The sequence below is a fragment of the Falco rusticolus genome, chromosome 9, assembly GCF_015220075.1.
Source record: "Falco rusticolus isolate bFalRus1 chromosome 9, bFalRus1.pri, whole genome shotgun sequence".
NCBI lineage: Eukaryota > Metazoa > Chordata > Aves > Falconiformes > Falconidae > Falco > Falco rusticolus.
The window spans coordinates 4,830,639-4,853,250 of record NC_051195.1 but is presented as its reverse complement, the minus strand read 5'-3'; the positions used below and the strand labels follow the sequence as shown (position 1 = coordinate 4,853,250).

Genomic DNA, 22,612 nt, shown 5'->3' with positions numbered 1-22,612 from the left:
ACAACATTAATTGTTCTCTAATCAAAGCTGTATATTTTTCTAGGACAAGCAACAAATACTGCACGGGGGTTTAAGACGTTGGGAACTTCTCTCAGAAGGAAAGGGCAATATTTATCACACCGCTGCAACATACACATCCTTATGGTTGCTGTTGAAGATTGGAAAAAAAACCCAAACCCACAAAACCACAAACACTTGGTTAAAAGCCAAAAAGCCCAGCTCTGTTAGAGGTCTGACCCGAAGCCTCAGGAGGAACATTTTCATAGGCTCTGGGTGAGGGGGAAGCCTAAGGAGGCTCACACTAGTGTTTCCCAAGTGATACCTCAGAGCTGCTTTTGATGATCAGATATGCCTTTTCTTTGCAACCACCTTCTCCAGTGGCTGCCTCTGGACCAAGGAGCTGTGTTTTGACAACCTTGTAGCCTGTGGGAGGGAGGTGATTTTTAATTCCTAGCTTGCTTGCTTTGTCTTCCAGGTAAACACGCTCCTTTCCCTGCTAAGACTCTCACCAGAAGATTTGCTGCGTCCATCTTTCACGTGTCCCGTGCTACCCACGCTTCAAAAACTGAACCAGCTCTTTTGGAAAGGAGTGGTGGCACAAGGACATCCCTTAGAGTCAGAGGCAGCAGGCAAGAGTGAAAGCCCTGGGACATTTTCAGGGCCACCAAAGTTGTGTCCTCACTGTATCTGATACCAGGGACACACAGAGCCTTTCCACGGTGCACAGACACCACATGCTTCCATGCCTTCTTTATGCCACCGTGCAACAGCTGGCATGACTGGGCACAACAGTTACTTGGAAAGTTGCAGGGTACAGACTGTGTGCAAGGGTAAAAGTGTCTCTTCTGCTTCCAAGGTTGAGGGAAAATTCAGCAGTTAAAGGTAAATACAGAATAAATTAAGAGTTATCTTGATCCTTTAGGTCAGGTCTGACCTGAAACTAAACATTTCTGAGATTCAGAAAGTCCTTTGTATTTTTCTTCTGTTATTTTTCACATTTTTTCACCCTCACACATACAGGTTGTGGCTGGTTCTAGATGCAAAAGAGTGCATTTAGCAGGAACAGCTTCTATTATTCCCGGCACAGCTGGAAGCAGGACTTTCTGGAAATCCTGTTCTCTGGGAATTTTGCAGCCAAGCTTTCAGACCCGGGAGGCTCATCTAAGCTCCAGATACCCTTTACATCCCCTGAGCTGCCTACTGCTGCCATCGTACAGCCTGCCTAGGAGATGATGTGATTTATGACATGGACGATGCGGGAGCCCGATCCCACATGCACACAGTCAGCATGCTTGGGCACAAAAAGCATTCCCCATTTTTCCTCCTGGCCCTGTTTCTTGCTGCTTCTGGTCCTTCTGCTCAGGGGGCAGAAGCAACCATACCCATACATGCCTGCAGGCAGCAGCATCCTCCAGGTGGAGAGGTGGGTAGGTATAGAAACACTGTCCATAGCTCTTGCATGTCTTAAACTGGCTTCACCTTTCCCCACATCTCTTCACGAGAAGAGAAAGGCAGAGGAAAGGGAGGTGCAGGCAGGCATCCCAAGTTTCTGCCTCGCTGCCCATGGGAACACCTTGCTGACCTGACATAGGAAAGGATGAGGGTGGGAATCGTACTGCAAACCGGGTCATGGCATCTCATTAACAAATGAGACAATGTAAGGACAACTTGCATTCAGTGAGGACCATCAGCATATAGAGGCATTAAGTATTATTCTAGGCATAGCCCCGGGAAAGGTTTCAAGATGCTCATGATACAAGGTATTATTAGCATCCAAATCTGACAAGTCTTCCATATTCTCTACAAAGGAATATGTGTACTTAGTTCTGAAAAAGATGTATTATCGCCTTTAATGGTCAAAAAAATGCAGCCTGAGAAATATTGTATCAATTCTTAACTTTATTATGAGCTTTGACTAATGCTGAGTTTTGTGCTATTAATTTTAAAATGTCTCCTCTGAAGTTTTTCTGAAGCACAGGATGAAGACTCCCTGCAATTCCAGCTAAAGCCACAAAACCGAGTACAGCCATCAAAAAATATCTTTTTTTTTTTTTTTCCAGAGTCAAATAAATAGAGTTAGCCAAACAATGGAGAAATAAAATGAGACAGACTGCTCACACACAATGGCTGGCTATAGGACTGAAACTACCATTAAATATGGATATCTGTCCAATGTCTTCATGCCAGAAATAGCTTAAAATATCAAATCACTGAGGTATACCGCAAGAACAAAGATTCTACAATAGGAACAGTGATTGTAGCCATTAAAAATAAACACTGAAACTCGGAATAACATTAACAAGTACAAAATCAAGATGGAAAAGAGCTGCTATCTTAAGATACAAACCTGGCTCACTTAAGACACCTTAAAAGTGCTAAAGTTTAATCACTTTAGCAATTCAATTTGAGTGTATTTTACCAAAAATAGTACAACTGTATAAAAACAGTTGTATGAGTATAACATTGGCTTACGGTGCAATCATTTTTCCTCCCCCTCTATGAAAACTGTAGTAGCAACTTTTATACAAAAATATATCCATAGTTAGGTATAACACGTTCACTATGCAGTTGTATAGAGTAACAGCATAGTCATTAAATTCCTTAAACGTTAATAACCTGGAAAATGTCCCTAACTTTGGGCCCTGGAAATATACATCTACCAAGAATTCTGCCAGCTTTAAGGATTTTGCAGCAGAGCCACCTTTTTGTAGCAAAACAGGGATCCCAGGAGCACAAGGGAAGTATCCAAGTTGGAGGACATAGGAAAGGTGCTGTATATGCTCAGTCATGAGGATCAGAATTACACAGCTGGGGCTATAGTAGACCTAGTGGTGAAATACACATGAGCAGCTTCAGCAGTTCTCCAAAAACACCTCATTTCACTAAAATAGATGGCACTACTATGATATCACGCAGTTTTCACCTTCTCACTCTCCTAAGCACACCCGTGAAGCCCACACACATAAAGCAGGAGAAACCTGAGAGATTGTAAAGGAGGTCTCATTAGCAGGGACGAGCCATTAAATTTTATTGCCACTACTATAGTTACCTCCACTCCCAAGTACTAAATTTACACTTGAGAAAGATTGAAATCATCACTTCTTGGTCAGTACTACTTAATGTTATTCAACCTTTAATCAAGTTAAGCTCTAGCACAGACCAAACTATATTTCTTTTACTTTTCCATAAGGTGGAAAACATGCTGAAAATGATACTGAAACAGATGGATCAGCTTCCTTTGATGAAGCAGTCCAAAGCCTAACACAAGTAAATCAGGGATGAAGACAGAATCACTTTGCTGTTCAGTTTTGGATTTCATAGTAGGCTGTTTTCTACCAGTTTAGCTTTCTGACTTAGCTCTTGATGGGAGCCAGCATGATGTAGTATGTGCTATGCCTTTAGGCAGCAGACAGTCATTAGTCATCTTAGTTGTGAGTTGAAATGTCATCTTTCATTTTTTCATGATTAAAACTAAAAATGCACATTTACCAACAGAACGTAGAATAGAAGTAGTCTGCATCTGCAGAGACCTAGGTGAATAATAAAGGATCATCTTTCCGAGAATCATTCCTCCCCTGCTGGTTTGTGAAAAACTAATCTGTGTCAGTTTTAAATCTTCCGAAAGAATATGCTGCTAATTAGAAATGACATTAAAATTTGCTTCCTCTGCACGTGGGCAAACAGAGCTGCAAACACACCTCCATGCAAGACGACCCTCAAAGATGGGCTGACCACTTCAGCAGAGATGGCCGAGCCAACCATCATACCCCAGCACCCCGCCGTGCTTTCACCCCTTGCAGTTAATGGTGCTCCTCTGGCAGGGGTAGCAGTGCTGCCCACGCCGAGGCAGCACCACCCATGGCGTGGGGGCGGCTGCTCCAGCCTTAGAGCTTATCTGCGAGTCCTCACCCGGCACAGCCTGGTCTCAGTCCCTGTCTAACCCTCCTCCTCCAGGTTGCACATCTGGGCTAAATACTCGACCTATATAGACAGCCCGAGACAGGAAATACCTAAAAGCAATCCAACTTGGTTTTAAAACCTTTTATAAAGTGTAAGTCTCAGTTTATGGAGACCTGGTGTGTCTGCTCTAGCAGTGACTTTAGACATTTATACTTTTTTTTTCCTAACATCACATCTGTTGTTATTATTTCATATGAACTAGTAAGAGGAATGAATAAAAACAAAGTCACCGTAGTGCCTGGAGCTATCTATTGCTCAGACAATGATTTCAGTAGAAAGTTGTGTGTTACAGATAACCTGAAATCAAATTTCGTGCACCGTCCCAACCCTGAAAAAGGAATCAGTTTGTATTTTCTATCACACAGGAAAATAAAAAAAAAAAATTAGTTGGATTGTTTGCTTGCCACTTAATTATTCTTTTGGATGGACTTTTTAAATTGCCTGGCTAATTCAAGCACAGCTCTAAGTACCAAAAAGGCAGAAGTGACTAATATATTTAAAGTCCCAAACAGTGGAAAACAATTTCAGCAAAGGGATAAAAAACTGGCCGAGTGCACATAGAAAATAACCAGAGGTTCTTTGGATACACCCAGAAGTCCTGAAAAGCAAAAGATTTAGGAACTCATATAACAGAGCTTTCTTCTTTCCTTTAAGGCACCCTATGTCCAAGCTGTTGCACCCTTGAAGAAGCACCCTGCAAGCAGAGTATTTCAGTTTGAAGAAAGAGGAAGCAAAACCCCAAGAAACAAATAAATCCCTAAGTTTTCAGAAAATCAGATCCAGGCCTCGATTGAAATGTGACTACCCTCATTAAAAAAAAAAGAACAAAAAGAAAAGGGGAAAGTGTAAAGAGCAGAGGAGTGGAATTGCTGGGACGCAGGGAATCCCACTGGAAAATGCACCATCGATGAAGAATTCTAAGGATAGAGCCCAGCTTGCAAAGGCAATTCATTATTCCCTAAAGTAATTTCTGAAAAAAGGCATGATTTTTAAGAGCTCAGAAAACACCACATGCACCCTGCAGTTGGGCTCTCCCTTTGGCACATTTTACCAGCTGTGCTTCCCACGAGCTTTTGCTCACCTTCCTAAAGGATTTCAGCTTCCAGGTGACTTTTTAGCTTTCACATTCACATCGTGAAGACAGCACTTTGCACATACCATAATCCACCCGTTTTACTTCCCCTTCTCTACCTGCCTTCAAACTAGTTATGGAAGAGCCAATTTAGGGAACTAAAAAAAAACCTCCAGCCCAGGCAAGCACCAGGGTTCCGTGGCTTTAACATCTCAGTTAATATCTTTTAAATATCGAGCATACAGCATTTTCACAAGCCTCTCAGCTTCCTGCCTGCAGAAAGAGAATTGCTAAAAATACCATGAAAAAGATAGGGCTCTTGATATTTCTGAGCTGATCGGAGGGGGGAACTGGAGGTTCAGCTGTTATGAAGCTCCAGCTCCATGCTACAAAGCAAAGGAACTGAAACAGTTCAAGCAAGGTTCACACAAATATCTCAAAGGGTGGGCACCTCTCCAACTCAAATGACTGAGTGTTCAGAGGTCCTTCCTCCCTGTTCCAGCTTCCTACGATCTTGCAGCTTTACACAGCCCACAAAAGATTCCCCAAATTCATTCTGTGTAAACATCTTTTCTGCTTTGTTTAACAATTCAGCCCTGGTCCAGCAAAGGCTCATAGTCACAGGCTAAATGTTTAGCACATAGGCGGCTTCACTGATTGAAAGCTAAGTGTGTCAAAAGCTTCAATTATGTGAAATGTGAGTTATTAGTGAGTTTAAAATCGCATGCAGGCATGTCTGCTGGCTCCAGGCTAAAAGCCCAAAGATCCAAACCAAAGGCAATGCATTTACCAGCCTGTGGACCCAATGAGGACTGCTCAGGAAAGCATTCAGATAAACCCTAATATATAGCACTTGCCCAGCGAGGTTTGACATCCTTTCGCACGATAAAAGCATCATGCTAGCAATAGCCCATGTTGTCACCGAGAGAGTCCCTGTCCTCACTGCAAAATATGAACGGTGTAACGTGAAAAGCAAAGGCCATGATTTGGGACTTACCATTAACTCAGCTGCTTCCTTGAAGAACCCAAGAAGGAGAAGCTCCTTCCCACCCACAGGAACTGGTAGTATTTATTAAGCATAGGTATTCTGCACTTGAAAAGCCATGGAACAGAGAAAGCTTTGAGGCAAGCTTCCCCGAGCATAACCCCCACCCCATTTCTCAAGTTTCTAATCAGGAGGAAAATAGTCTGATTCAGGATTAATGAATAGAAATATAGAAGAGTTTTGCAAAGGAATAGTTCTGTGCTGTTTTCTCTCCACTTTTTCAAAGACCCCTGTGGCAGTTTAGCTGCATAACTCCATACTAGCATTTTTTGTCATATTTTGGAAATTTTCTCATTCTATTCATCTTGTAAGAGTGTAGGGGCTCTACATGTATGACTGCCACTTGACTAGCATTCAAGCATCAAAAAACCCCAGGTACATAATTGCTGTTTGCATATTAGCAGTATCAAACAAGACACGTCTGCAATTATTTTGTATTCCACGTGCTACTAATACCCTTCATCATGATTTGGGTTATTTAGAAAGCAGACCTATAAGACATTGTTCCCCCACTCCACCCCAGCCCTTCCCATTCAGTAGTTTAAAATAGCACTGACTGCTTTCAGCTGCTGGCTGAGAACTTTGCTATTCGTTCATTGTGGGTTTGAACTACTGCTTGCAAACAGGCATCACTTTTTTTTTTTTAAGAAGTGTTTTCAGATCCTGAGCAACAAGCAGTAGCTTTGCAGAAAAAATGGATCAGGAGTGTATTACCCCTCACATTTTCTTTTTAAAATAAAGAATTCAGTCATTCAGGCAGACAACAGATGCTATACCTTGTGATTTCAGTAGCCGGATACCTCAACCCTCATTCCTCCTGGGCTCACGTTGTCAGCCTTTTCAAAGGTCTTTGGAAGAAAGCTCATAGCCCTCTGACTCTGTATATGATCTCCCAACCACCTGTTCCACTACAAGATGGAAACAAGATATTTTGGGGGCTCTTTACGTCATTATATGTACCTAATGAAATACCTGATGTAAAGGAACTGGACCAGATGCAAGACACTCATCTGAGGGGCCTGCAAAAGTTTTGCACTCCAGTCCTTTGCTGGGATCCAAAAACATCCAGAGGAGCATGAGGTCAGAAATATCTGCAAAATAGATGTAAAATATTTTTCTCTTTGTCTTAGCTCAGCGTGCAATGGACCCTGGCTACTCCTCCCCTCAGCACTGTTCACCAGCAGCATAAGAGCTGTTGCCTCACCTTAGGGGAAGCCTCCTGCTCCAGTGACATCCACTGAAGACTGGGGCACATCCTCATGCTGTTGGGTCATCTGCACCCTTGAGCAGATCAGAGTCTAGATTTACTATGGGAAATTCCAGTCTTCCCCCAGCCATGTGTACAGGACATCTATAATCCAGACATACTTTTGGCAGAGCTCTCAATGGAATTTTTGATTGGAATTTAAAGTGTGTAAAGAAAGTGTACTTTAAATACTCTATGGGATAAAACTGGGTCTATCCTTTGGGGTAGGGTACTTGCCATCGAGCTTGTGACGACAAATATAATTCTAACAGTTTCTGAAGTGTTTTCTGTAAATTCTCAGTACATAAGCTATTAGAGGGGGAAAAAAAAGAGAAAAATCATGTTGTCAAAGGCTGAAGTTTTAAGTCCTACTTTTATGCAGTCACACATGAAAGGCTGTTTGGCTGAAACTGAAGTTTATTCTAAATCAGTGAAAAAAAAAATTTCTGGGATGGTTGAAATCCAGCTCTGTGTTCAGACACCCTCGGTCACGTATATGGGGCAAACTTATTACACTATTGAAGGTTATATTGGGGAAAAGAAGAGTGCGTTAAAGCCAATTCTGACATAAAGGGTGGTTGCAACAGTGGTGGTAGGGAGTGCTTACACCCAGGTTTGAGATCAGCTCTTCTAAGATACTTTCAACTTTTCCCTCCATTTGACAGATGTTTTAGGAGGACTTGGAAGTAGAGAGGAGTCATAAACCTGTCACCATAAACCACTGTATCTCTGAAGATGAGAACATGAAAATACTGATTTCTGGAAAGGAATGAGAAAGATGGTTGTCAGCTGCTCCCATCGCAAACAACACTGTCCCCCAGTACACCACAATGACTAATGCACCCAGGCGGTTTACTGTAAATCTTCAATGTGTTAGAGGAAGGAGATACTTGGCCTCACTCTGTGCTCTCAAACATAATTCCTCTTGAAATGGCCGACTGTTTTGCTTTCTAAAGCTCATATAAGGAAACAGGTAAAAGGCAAATCTGGGGACAACAGATAGCAGACCTCCTGAGCCCCTCCATAGGCCAAGTCTGAAAGTCAAGCAGGGACATTTGGGGTTCCCTTTTAGGTCCCAGCTAGGAGGATCAATCCTGTAGAGCCAAAAAGAAGGGAAATGACAAGAAAACTAGTGGATTTGTGATACATGGGAATGTGAGGAAGAAATAATCCTATAATCTGTAATTGAAGAAAGCAAATCCAATTTAGGAGATTAGTTCATCCAGACAATGGCTAACATTGAGGTCCAAAAGAAGAATAATCTGAATACAGGACTCTGGTACTTAAGCCAACTGAACCCCATTATAGACCAGGTGAGTGCTGTACATAGATTTTCATCATCTAGAAAGAAACACTACTGGGTATGCTATCTGCTGTGTACTAGGATTCAAAACTGAGCATTTGTCTGTCCACATCTCCTGGATGGATCAATACACTGCAAATATGTCCAGCGCAGCAAGTTCTGGGAGAAACATGGCCACCAGACAAGGCAATGGAACAGGCTGCTCCAATTTATCTGACTTCAAATGATTGCCCAGATGGCTGAAGCACTCGTATGTCTGTTGTGACCATACGTCTCGCAGGGAAAGTTGCTGAACATCAAGCTAGTGAGGCACACAGGTGTTGTCAGCCCACACTACAGGAGATGCTCCTTTTGTTTTAAAGCTCAGGAGGAGCTGAATGGGGCTGGAGAGCAAGGATGAGCGTGATTCTCTAACATAAAGACTAGGGGATGAGAAATCCTTCCCTGATGATTACTTGGGTATTTGTATTAGCTCTCAATGAATGAAAGAGAAATATCAACCACAGTTTCCATCACCACCACCAAAATGATCACTATCTGTGGCTGTATTTTTAAGGAAAGGAACTTCTCTCAGATTGCAATCTGTTGTTGAGCACAAGACCATACCTCTTCCAAAAATATCTGTGTTTCTAGAAGTTTAAAACTATAAAAAGGCACATAATCCTATAATATTCACCTCATGAAGATCTAAGTTGTGTTGTTAGTTGAACTTGGTCCTTGGGAATCATGTTGATCATAGGAGAACAGCACTATTGCCAGGTACATACCTCACATAATTCACAAGCAAGCCAAGGCTGACAGTTACATAAATCTGTCAGGCAATTCATTAAAACAAAAAAGAAAAAAAGATAAACCACAAAATAGATCTGTAAATAATTAAGAAACAGAGAGCGAGCACACAAACCCAGTTAATCAGGTTCACTATTCACTTTGAAAGTATTTCCCGTGTTGGTAGCTAGAAACTACAGAGTAGATTCACTGTGCAGTAGAAGGAAGTAAAAAGACATGTAAACTGCCACTACATGAACTACATTCAGCTTACGTATACAACAACATTTGGATACAGCAGCACTTTTTTGAATACAACAACCTGCTAATGTTTGTGTGAAAGCAGGAGTAGAACCGTATTATTTACTATTACTGTACTTCTACAAGATTCCCATATGTAAATAACCACAAGTAAACAGAACATTAATCTCCTATCTGGGTGCATTCACTACTAAATTAGATATGCAACTCCACCCATGAGCAATGGTTTCTGGAAGTCACCATGGCCTGCTGAAGCTTGCCAGCTTTTTTTTTCTGCAATATCAAATCCCAGGGGACGCACTGTGATGCAGCCCTGCACAAACCATGCAGGTTTGGGGTGGTTTGGGGTTTGCTCATGTGTCAGAATAGGAAATCATTCACTCTTTCTAATCCAAGAGTAAAATATGTTTCTCCAGCTTTGACATAGTATTAGTATCTTATGTATTTTACAAGACATTGTTGTAAAATATACTTTACAGTGTATAGGGCCCAATTCCCATTTATAAAGCAGCTCCTTTAAACACCTCTCCAGAATCAGAAAGTCACTTTAAAACCTTGTTTAGTTTAGAAAAACTGTAGATCACTGTGGAAATAGGGAATTAAAGCCTCATCTCCATTTAACATATAACATGGTACAAATCTTTGCTTGCCAATGCCAGTATGTTACCCACCAGAAAGGAAGTATTTTATGTCCAAAAGAGGACTTAGATAAGTATCAGCAGACTCACCAGACTATCTTTTGTAATTTTGTAGAATTCAAAAAGGGCTAGAGAGTAACAGCTAAACCCAAGTACTCTAAGGATGCTTTAAATGGCCCCCACGTACTTCCTCTGATGTCTTCATAGGCACTCTGACTCTCAGAGTCACCATCTGGCATGTCTTCGTTCCCCCTCTTGTTTTTCTCACCTTTTTTGTTGCCATTTTTAGCTATGAGTAGAAAAGAGAAACTGTTTCCCTTTTACACCTGTCAAGTTGATTTAACACTGCCTGATGACTGTGCAAAGAATAAAACGCCTTGCTCTTCTCCAATAGTGCTCCATCCCTTCCAGCACACAGCAGACACCCAGAGTACCCTGTTCTTCTGACACTGAGATGATAAAACCTCAGAGGAATGGAATCCTAAATGTTCCTTTTGCTGTGCTACAAAGAAATTAAAAATGTGTTTTCATCAGAAGCAATGAATTACAATTGCAGTGTATTTTACTAACAGCTTAACATAGGTGTTTTTCCTTACTTCATCAAATATGCAAAACCCCAACCAAACACCTTTTGAAGTCAACTAGAAGGCTTCCAGAGGAGCAAGGCTAGCCCCTGAAAGAGGTAGGTATGCCCACTGATCAGCATCATCTGCCATCAAGGAAGAGAAGTCCCCATCAGGAAAATAATCAGGCAGAAGCAATGTTGGAGACCCATCTTGGGGCTGGCCACAGTGCCCTCTAAATGTTCTTATTCCATCATCCATTATTTATTCTTGCCTGGGCATGGATAGCATGTTCAGGTAGGTGACTGAGAAGTAACTTCTACATTGGAGATGTAACTGCACAGATACAACAGACATGACCATCCCTGAATGAAAACCCATGCCAAATTGAAGGAAACTTGAATGCTGTCTTTGATTCATGGCCTGTTGAATTAAATAGAACCAAACTGCCTGTTAAGGTAGCTCCCAGGGACAGAAAGATTAAAGGTGATTGCCTCCTCCTAATATGAGCGATTATCCCCAACACCTCTGTTTTCTCTCAGTGAATGTTTGAGCTGAGTAAAGGCTACAGAGTGTTTTGCACGTGTGATCACTGGATTTTGAAAGGCAAATAATTGTGACTACATCAGAACTTGCTTGTTCCCATTTTCCTTGGGTACCCAAACACCTAAACAAAGGCACGTATTTATATGTTCACTTCAAAAAGCCTTGCTTTATAAAAATAAAACAAACAGACAACAGTACCACAAGACACAACCTCACCATAAGCCTGACAAGAAGGCCAGATGTAATGCATCCTCTGCATAATAAGGATACAAGCACAGGCAACCACCATGCATCAATGTGGCAATCAAACCTCAGCTCTGTACCCAGGCAACAAATCTTTAGGTAATCTGGTTTTTACACGGACAATGAATTGGGCAAGCCTCAAAAATCCCAGGAAGAAAAGGCTCAGATATTGAAAACTCAAGAAATTACTTCTTCTACACCATACCTTCCATTTCCACTACTTCAACTTTTTGACAGATGCTAAGTTCACATAGCTGACAAGTCTTCACACCAAAACCAAAAGAAATAAGTGAAATTTGATTGTGAACCATTTGAATGACCTGTCTAGCCAGCTCACTGAAGAGAGAATAACATTAAAAACCAAGAATGAATTCAGATAATGAGTGACTTGTAATATGCTGGCATTTCAGGAACAAGTCTAGACTCAGGTTCATACTATTAAAATCTATTCAGTGAAACTGTCCCTTTTTCAAAGGGATATTTTTCTCACCTTAAAAATTAGTTTGAATTCACAGAAGGCTGCTAGGAGAATTATTGTAGAAAACTTCTCAAGCATAATCAAATCTGTTTATTCTGCTTATTTTTTTTTTTCCTCATGTTACATTATTCATTGAAGACATGGGTAAGGAAAGATGCTAATCAAAAAGATCTGGCCAATTTTAAGAGCATTGCTCATTATTAATTCTCAGTCATCTTTTGTCCTCTTTTGTTATGACATTCTAAGTGGAATGGCTACATTATATTTCATTATTCTGCACATTTGTAGAAGTGCTGATGAGAAAATAGAAGCATGTAGATGAAAGCAAGCTCATTAAATGCCACACGTTTTCATCTTTGCTTGTCACATCTGGCAATTAGGAGGGGATACAGGTTATATTAAAATTCATGGGTTATGCACCTAGGGCCAACAAGTTCATTCTTAAGAATTATCAGTATAAGAAGTCTGAGCAAAAGCTTTAAAATTAAAATCTGCATTCTAGGTCACAGGAGTGCTTCACTTTCACAGGAATGGAAGCCAGCTACAAAGTTTGAGAGAAAGGATACCAGTGGGCTAGAAAACAGCACTGGTAAACACTCAGTGTTTAGGCAATTCTGTGCTTATTTCTTCTTAGTTCCTATAAAAGTCATTTATCACTGACTAGCCTTCACTAGAGACCAGCCTATGTATGCAGTCATCCCCAGCCTTCATTTTACCCTCTGATTCCGTTCTAACCCAAAAGCCAATTTCCTTTCCCCCCAAAATCTCTTCTTTATTTCCAGCTCCTGCCCGCTTTCCCTTCACACCTTTCCCCTAAGCTCCCTGACACGCTGCAGAAAGCCGCTGCTGGCTCTGCTCCTGCCAGACCCACGCCAGCTGCCCGCCCCGGCTGGCTTTCAGCCCCCCATGTTCCACTCGGAGGCACCTCACCAATGTTTCTAATGACTTCTTCCTAGCCAGAGCTCTGAGGCATTACCCCACCTTCAACGTGCTGGACTTCAGGCGTCTTTGGAAAACTTTGATGACTCTTTTTGTTCCTAGGCTTCCTCCTGACTCTCCAGGTACACCCTCAGCCTGCCTGTGTTTTCAGGCTTCCCCCTTTTCACCTTTCCTCTAGCTAACCCCATCCAAACCCCCTATTCCAGCAAGCAATGCTACCTCTTCTTTCCATGTTTCCTTCCGTTCTAGCTGGAAATCTGGCATATCTCTCTCTAAACCTCCATTATCTTGTTGTCACAGCACTGTCAAAACTAGCTGGCTGCAGCAAGGCTTTTACCATCCCATACCAGGGTAACATCAATAAGTAGTTCCCACATTGCCCCAGCACAGCCACCCATCCCCCACAAGGTTTCTAAGGTTCCTCTACTGCCTGTGCTGTTCCTTCATCCTCTTCAGGCCAGTCCACCTTGCTTCTTGCCTCTGCTGCATCTGGCTTCTCTCTTCTCCGTGTGCCTCTTCCAGGCAGCCTCTCCTCACACAGGCCCCCTTCTTCTCCCAGGGCCTCACTTTATCTCTCCTACATCCAGGGAGCTCTCTCTTCTCCCTCTGTTTCTCCTAGGTCTCTCTTCCTCCACTCCTCATTTCATCCGATGCTCCTCTTCCATACCCCTTAGAGCTATTTAACTACTTAGCAGGAACCAGCCACAGCTGCACCTTATCCACATCAGCCAGCCCACAGCTGTATTTTATCAATGTTAATTAACCTGCCTTCGTTCCTCTATAATTCCTCTACATCTCATATCTTGATAAACGCCTCAATGAACGTAATATTGGTCTATTTTTATAAATACAAATTCTTTCTGCAAGATAAGTTTTGTGGTTGCATGCATTGGTCCTTTTATCCTTTTTTTGCCTTCCCTTACTGACTCCTCCTCAGACATGTGGTCCAGTGAGATCCTAACCCACTCAAGAGATTCCTATGCACTACATAAATTAAAAAAAAAAACCAAAACAAAAAACAACAACAAACCAAGAAAACAAACCCCTTAAGAATTATATTGTTGAACAGGTGGCAACATTACCCCAAAATAAACAAATACGGGGCAAGTAAACAGTGATGCATCTGTGAACTTGCACCAAATCTGGGGAAAGCAACAGATAAGACAAGACAAAGGAAATCATGATTACTACACACACACATACATTGGATTGCGCAGAGATCAGACACTGGAAGACCTGTGAAATACAGAAGAAATGTGCACTAAACCCCTTTCTAATCACTGTCATACAAATAAAGATTACACTACTCCTTTGTTTTCTAAAGGCAGTTAGAATTGAGGTATGGCCAGAACAAGAACTATTCTAACATGTATAACTTTCGTAAATCAAATCAAAATAATTACAGATTTAATTGTGGTAGATTTGGGCACAATAGGATTGTCAGTGGGACTGTTCAGTCACTACCCAGACCAATGTGCAACACTGAGCACTGTTCGTGGGGACCTCAGCCTCGTAAACTCCTCAGTTTTTTGCCTGTGTTTTGCCTGTGTGCAGACGGACCCCCAAACCATCTGTAGGGATCTGCCCCACAGATGGTAGCTGAGACTGCATTTATTAAATTCTATTAAAGGCCTCATAAAAGAAAAACATTGATGTTAATAAGACTCTTTCCACTGATTTGAATGGGCTTTGGATAGAGGCCTAAACAAACAAGGATGGAATTAGAAGATGGAAGTATGTATAGAAACCTGTCAATCCAACTGTTTACCTTCAAGGATGACTTACTACCACTTCATTTACGAGTCATTTAAAGGGCAAGGAGGCAGATTGATATTTTTAACTGTTACCTGAATCGAGTATTTGCAAATACTGATTTTAATAATACATTTTTTAAAAAAAAAAACAACATTGTAATGTTACTGGCATCAGTAGGATTTCTTTCTACACTAATATTTCAGAGACTGAAAATATCTATATTCTCACCGCCTTCAGTAATTAGCTTAAATAAATTGAGTCTGCATCATCTGTTATGTGCTGTGTCCTTCAGACTGCTATGTTTGATTTCAACTTTGATTCAAAGCTAGGGCTGATCAGTACCAGCTGCTCAGCCAAAGGGCAGATCACACATTCCGGTTTCTCCTCTTTCTTCATCCCAGCTCCCAGCCAGCCTATTGTTTGTTATAACTAATTAATCCCGCATGCCCCAGCTGCCAGCAAGCCTCACCAAAAAATCAGATTTTTCAGATTTTTGTATTTACTGCATGTCCAATAAACCAATTCCAGTTCTGGATGTATGTAGTACACATAAATGTGTACATATATGCACAACACACATATTTACAGGGCCAGATGTGTAGTTACTATTCATGGATACCTGTTTGGAAACTGCTATTCTTATTCCTAGCTGACCTCTTAACAGGTCAAATGTGAGAAATCATAGGTACGTATTTTTATTTAGGCACCTCTGTGAGGGGGCAGATTTCCAGATCTTCATTTCAAACTGGTCCCCAGTGACATGTCACTAAGCATTGGAGTCACTGCATTGGCAGGACCTGGCCCTTTCCTGCCTTTGGGAGAGGAGAAAGAATAAATTTCAAATATGATAGCCAGAACTTTTAACACTGTATTTAAAATTGCCTGACACTTCCTCCTAAAAACCTCCTGTTTTCACTTACATCTTTAACAAATGGTAACTATTCTCTGCTGGGTGTTTGTCTTGGGGCTTATTGTGGCTATTTCAGTTAAAGTAATTCAGCTGCTTCTGAGGAAGTACACTGCATTTTCCCATACTAAAGTCAGAGTAACAACTAGTTTGTTGGGTTGGTATCAAACCTTCATGTGCTGGAGTGAGGAGCGCAAGTTTGGTAGAGGGGATCAGTTGTTTGTTGCAGCTCTGGCTAATTTTTTAAGAGCTCATAGAGGCTTTAAAACCTTTTATTGCACGTGGCTGGTGAAAGCTTGGAAATTCAGCTGTGTCAAATGAGCACAAGCCTGCTGTGGAAGGAGGGACTGAGCTATTTCTAGCTGCTTTTGGTGGTGCATCACCAGCCTTTCCTGTGCTTCGCCTTGACCTTGTGCTTGGCCATGCTGAGGAAGAGAAGGAGGGTGAGGAAGAACATAGCCTGACTGAATGCAGAAATAAAATTACTTCCTGGACTCAGAGTCAGGTAGGATGGAAAGTAAAAAAGAAGGAAATTAGAAGATGAGTCCTGCACATGTCAATTGGTTGGCACACAATGAGGTGCTTTTTGGGCAAGGTTTGAGGAGTCGTTTTTGGGGTTTTTTTTTCCTATTCTCATTCCATAACTTCCTATATAAAAAAATGAATGTGATTACATCTGTAAAATCAAGCATTCTTAGGAAATGACCACATCTGGGCTACCTGTAAGAGCTCTGTGTGTTCCCCTAGTAGGTCAGTGGTGTAATATAGTTTGAGTTTTGTACTGCTGTGTCTACACTGCATAAACAAAACCAGGTTTGGAAGGGATGAGTGTTCCGTAATGATGGAGGTTGTTACTGATATAGCTGTTGCACCTGTTTACTTCTCTGCACCTGTAAAGTGCTCAGTTCAGTGGGTGGGGAACAAGGAAGATGCCTATCTGTAACTCATAGAATGGTTTAGGTGAGAAGGGACCTTAGACATCGTCTTGTTCCACCCCCCTGCCCCTCCCCCCAGCCCAGGCTGCTCCCAGCCCCATCCAGCCTGGCCTTGAGCCCTGCCAGGGATGGGGCACCCACAGCTGCTCTGGGCAGCCTGGGCCAGCGCCTCACCGCCCTCACGGGGAACAATTTCTGCCTCACAGCTCATCTACATCTCCCCTCTTTCAGGTTACTTTATCATTTATCTTTATTTGTAAAGATAGATGAGCATTGCTCTCACAGGGTGGATGCTATCCTCATTGCTGTCATGTTTGGTAGAGTACGTGTAAAGTCATGGTGCCGGGGAAATTGGGAAAAAGCACCCATGAAAGTTAAAGCAGAGTTGAACTGCAGAAGACCCCACCACAGGCTGGAAACATGTATTGTCTCCACCGCGTTGAAGAAGAAGCCTGGTACCTAGTTAGGTAGCTTTAAAATACATGTGTTGCCCCTGGTTAGACACTAAATCTAATAAGCCAGTCCTTGAGATGGTCCAGGCAGTATTGTCTGCTTGGGAAGCTGCTGCCTGGCTGCTGGCCATGGAGGGAGCCACGGGCACAGATGTCTCGTGTCTCTGCTCCCCCGCACAAGGTATATTTGCTGTCATCCTTGACTTCTGCTGTGAGTTACACTGGCAATCTAAACTGCCTGCCCCATAAACTGTTTTCCAGATTTCAGAAATAGTATTTTCTTATCACTGTTATTATCAAAGCTTGTATCTTGGCTAACCAAAGTCTAATTAATTTCTCTTAGTGTTAACATTCAATAGAAAATATTTTGTTTTCTAACTGCTACATGTAACTGGGAAAAGTTAAAGCCACTCTACAACCCTTGATCCTCTGTTTTGCTGTATGCGTGTATTAATGGCTCTAAATTGCAAACTTTGTGCCATATGCTCCAGCTGTTAACATTAAAAATTAACCTTCTGAAGTAAAGGGGAGTTCATCTGTAGGGGAGTAGGATTTGGCCCCAAATTTTACAACTCTAAAGTTCATGGGCCAAACTGTCTCTGAAGTAAACCAGTAAAGTACCTGCCATACTTTTGGGAAACACGTAATATTACTTTTCTTTCAGGGTGGTGTAATTAGCTTTTAATGGGAGCAACTGGATGGTAAAAGCTGATCAAGTCTCTGCCGACTTTAACAATTGCATATTTTCATGCAATCCAAAGCAGAAAATAGAAAATGGAATTAAGGGTGGCCTTTTTTTTTTTATTATAAGGCATCTTTGTTACTGTTTACTTTCTTGGTTTTACAGGTCAATAATTAAACTGAGCTTGTTATGGCTTAGTCTTTTACAGGAAGATCTTTGTTTACATATCTTCCTCTGGAGAGCTTTGAAGTGAAATCTCAAAGAAATTCACAGGTTTATAAGTAAAATTAATTCAGAAACATCTCTTAGATTAAAATGACAATGCAAAAAGTAAGGTGTCACAATATACAATCAGCTTTTAATATGAAATCTGTCTCTCTTTCTTTTGCTTATAGAACAGCAGCATTAACAACAAGCCAGTTGTCAAGTGTAATTAAGAAGGAAAAGTCCATATCCTAGCAAGAGTGCAGCACAGTTAATACATTACCACTCTGAAATCTCTTTACTTGATGAGGAAAGGGTTAAAAAGCCTATAAAAGTTCGGTAGATCTGTTCTGTGGGATATAAAAAAATTAATGTGTTGTCATCATCATCACCATGAGAACATTTAATGTTATTATTACCAAGACTGCCATTAACTGGATATTCATTAATGCTAAAAGTCACAGTCAGCATGAGATTCAACAGACTCCAAGCTCTGGAGGAGGAGGTGGAAAGTTACCTGGTGGAGTTTCAAGAACAGATTTTCCTTTTTTGTTGCTTTTCTTCGGTTTTAACTCTTTCCTGCTCGGTTTGAACCCTGGGTGCTCCTCTGTCTCTGCAGCACGGATAGGTCCTTCCTCTCCGGGTTGCTCCGTGAAAGGAAAAAGCTCTTCACCGGGATATGGAAAGGAATAATAATGATCCCTGTTGCTAATCTCCTGCAGGTAATAATCCTGATCGTCCATGGGTGCAGCCTGGGACACATCCCCCAGCAATGCCAGCTCAAAGGCGCAGAGAGCGAGGCAGAGTTGAGAAGGACATGAGCCTTTCTTGCTACGGGCAATCATCGTTTGCTTTTGCAGAAATCTCCTCTGCAAGTCCCAGAACTTTATTTGTAGATGGGGAAAACGGAGAACCCTGGCAGCTGGCAACCCCCCCTCCCAGCCCCCAGAGACACAGAGGGCTAAAGGAGCCTGCCTGTGAAAAGTGCCTCCGCTTTGGGCTAGTTTTGCAAAAGTTGCGAGGAGCGCAGCGGGACGGAGGGCTGTGGAGGGAGGGGGCAGGACGGGGATGCATGTGATCGTCAGGCTTACCAGCCAGACAGACGGACAAGCGCTCCGCTCCGCCGGCGTTTGGCAGGTGGGATCTCCAGCGCGGTTAGCTTGCTGCTTTTCCTCTCCTGCCTCTCTTGCTTCTTTTAATCTTTTTTCATTATTACTGCTGCTTTCTTCCCAAACCAGAGTTACAAGACGGTTTCAGCTAAATCCCCTAACAGTTTCCTTAGCCTTCCCGCATGCAGTGGATCGAAGGGAGCATTTATTCAAAGAAAAGTAAACTTGGCAGCCCGCCTTTGCCTCCCAGCCTGTATGCAAAAGTGTTTTCATCCCCCAGATGATGCTGTGCAGATGGGGGTGGGCACACAGAGCCGGAGATGAACCCTGCCTGCAGCTGGCAGACTTCATCTGCCTGTACTTTGACCCTGGGCATACAGGAGGATAAGTGTGATGTGGGTCTGTGGCAAAGAATCCTCATTCCATACATGCTGTGCTATATTCCCTTTCATGGTGGTTTTTTTTTTTTAGCTTTTACAAACCTAGGATACCCCTCCAACACCTATCTCAGCCTCCCTTGTTTATTTTAGTTTATAGATGTGTAACTTTATATATAGCTTATATATAATTTATATTACTTTATATAGACATTTGTGTGTATATATATTTTTTGTATATATATACACATATAAGTTATCGATAAGTAATATAACTCAACACATACCTTGTGCCAATTTATAAGAGGCTTCTCCTGGGCCATATGGGAGCTCCTTGGACTCAGCCTAGCTGAAAACCAGAAAGGACATGTTTCATCAGTGGCCCTTTTTCCCATTCTTTTTGGAATGATCCTGACTTTTGTTCTCTCTGAAACGTCTTCTAAACAGATTAGGACGCGTTGTGCTAGCAGCTGCACACATGCAACCCAGTGTCATTAATGGAATCAATTTGTCTCAGAATAAAGTCTTATCTTTCATCTTTTTCATAGCTCTAAAATAACCTTCAGTGCTGAAGGAAATGTGCAGCAGTTGGCTCATGAAATATGAATCCTTATTCCTGTGTTGAAAATACCAGCTTATATTTTCATCATGTATATTGTATTTCTTGACATTGTCCAGTCAGCTAGGAGAAAGCATAATGTGTTGCCCTGCTCGTTATTCTGCCTTTGCAATCACACTTAATATGTGTTTCTCATAACTTTAATACCATAATAAGCATAGTTTCCTATCTCAGTACCTGTGCCTTTTGGTATATTTGGTTTCCAGACTGTGGGCGATTCAGTCCCCAATATTTAATGATCATCCTTGCTTTCTTAGTTGCTATCCCAAAAGCAATTTAGCAATTATATTGTGTCTTTTGTCATTCCTTTTAGACAAATGAAAATATGCTTTCACTAGCAATTCCATTTTTATTTTCCATTTTTACAATTTTTAAAATCCCAAAACTGTGCTTTTTCTATTTTAAATATAGGAATTTTCATTTTCTAAAACAAGAATAAAATATACTTTGATTTTTTTTTACTGTTTTACTGAATTATATATATATATAATTTCATTTTTATTTGATGAAAAACTGCTTCCCATGTAACTTTTCAGATAGTTTTATCTGGAATAGATGGCTTTGTTACCTTGAGCACACAGTGTGCAGTGACTGGGTGGAGTGTGGGAGCTAAGACCTACTGGATATGGGTGTGAAACAGGCTTCTTGTTCTCTGCATTCAGTGGCAGGCTGAATATCCTGGATATCCCGTCTTAGCGATTTCACAGATGTTCTGACTTCATTTTCCCTTTCCAAAGTATCCAGTCCTCTCCTCCCTTGGTCCTAACTTCTGAGGACAGAGCACAAGCTACAGAAAATGTGTACAGTTTTGTTACCATTTGCAGCACAGTCACTTTTTGCAAATGTTGTAGACATTCATGTACCTAGGGAAGTAATAAATAGACTGTTCCATGACATCATTAATGACCTATTTTTTCAATAACTAAAGGAGCTTTAGCTGCAAATTATTATTTCACTCATTGCAGTGGTCGAAGAAGGATACATAGAAATAGAAGAGGATTTACCTTTCTGACCATAACAAGAAGGATTTTCATAAAATACAGAGTTAAGCATATGTTAATTAAAGACCTGAGGAATGCAGTTTGGGGGGTATTTTACATTATTTGCTTTTATCAACTTTACATGTGTAAGTTACAATAATGTATGTAAACATCATCTATTTTCTCTCCCATACAATACCTTTTTCTTTAAAGGGACAACTGTGTGGGCTTTTTATTTTTAATTTATCATATATAACAATGTGTCATATTGAATTTGGACCACTTTAATAGGTGAGTATGCATAGGAGCTGTATATATGTAAATGCATGACTATAATATAGCAGCAAAAATCTTCTGCCGATATCAGACCTGTCCTTATTTAAGACCTAAAAAAATACATTTAAATGACACAAATATCCACCCAGATGTTACCCAGATCACCCATCACAATACCTTATTGTCCATGTATCCAGCAATTCATTGCTGTATGTTCATGTTAAGTGAGGTGTTGGTGATAAAATTAGGGGGCAAATCATGCTCCAGCAGCGTTTTGTCTCATTCTTTCATCTTGCCCCTAATAATTTCTGAATTTGCTGGCAGATTACAAGTGGATGCATCAAAGCAGCAAATATCTCAGTGAAGTTTCTAGTCATTGCAGTTAGCTGAGTGTCCCTGCAAGGGCCTCCTCACCAAGTGATCTGAGCTAAAAGGCTACCACGTGAGCTTGTGTGTTGGTGGAAGTGGGGGAAGCTCAAGCATGCCTTTGGGGACACCCGAGCCAGGAGAGGCTTGGTGAGCAGTTTGTGGTCAGCCATGAGGATGTACCCAGCAGGACACAGCGAGGGACTTGAGGACCAGCAGCTTTGCTTGTACACCTCCACTTTTGCAGGTAAGACTTTTGCAGAACTTCAAGCAGTGCCATGCCCGTTTCTGCAGTCGCCACAATTAACTCTTTTCACTCTGTGTGTACCTACCTTAAGAAAGATTCACTTACCCAAACATACCTATCAATATCTATTCCTAGGTCTTGACTTGTGTCAATAACCAGCTTCCCTACTTTTATTTTGCTTCAATTTTAATACTTCCTGCGGGTGTGGGTACGGATGCACCTTCCAGACTCCTCTCTGGTTTTGGGGTGTGCATGCATCCAGCCAGCTGGTACCACACAAAAATCTGTCTCTGGGCAGAATTTTGGTCTTCCTCCCTCTAAGATGTTTTTACCAATTTTTTCCCCTCTTTCAGCGTACATACAACTTACAGGAAAGAAGGTGTTTTTTCTTCTTAGACTGGCATGGGAGTATTAAGTTCACTGAAGGCTCAGATGTTTTGTGCCCAAGGGCTGCTCCTTATTTTTGCCTATGAACCATCGTGATAGCTTTTAAAAGCTTGCATTCGATGTGGGAGGAGATAAAGCTAACTAGTATTTTTGCAGAACAACTGTAACCAGCATTATCATCTCCTCCTGGATCGATGCCAGTGATAATGTGTAAGTCATTCTACCATTTGCTTTAAAGCTTTGCCCTGCTGAAG

At 41.5% G+C, this 22,612-nt stretch overlaps 1 protein-coding gene across 1 annotated transcript in view; it reads right to left on the bottom strand.

Annotated features, from left to right (window-relative positions):
• CPXM2 (carboxypeptidase X, M14 family member 2) overlaps nt 1-19,250 on the bottom strand; it is a gene marked incomplete at its 5' end in the record, with an annotated part of 79,202 nt that extends 59,952 nt beyond the window's left edge. Inside the window, one exon of the mRNA XM_037400062.1 lies at nt 18,515-19,250. Within this exon, the coding sequence (XP_037255959.1) occupies nt 18,515-19,250 (736 nt within the window). The remainder of the gene's footprint in view (nt 1-18,514) is intronic.
• Between the last annotated feature and the right edge of the window lie 3,362 nt (nt 19,251-22,612).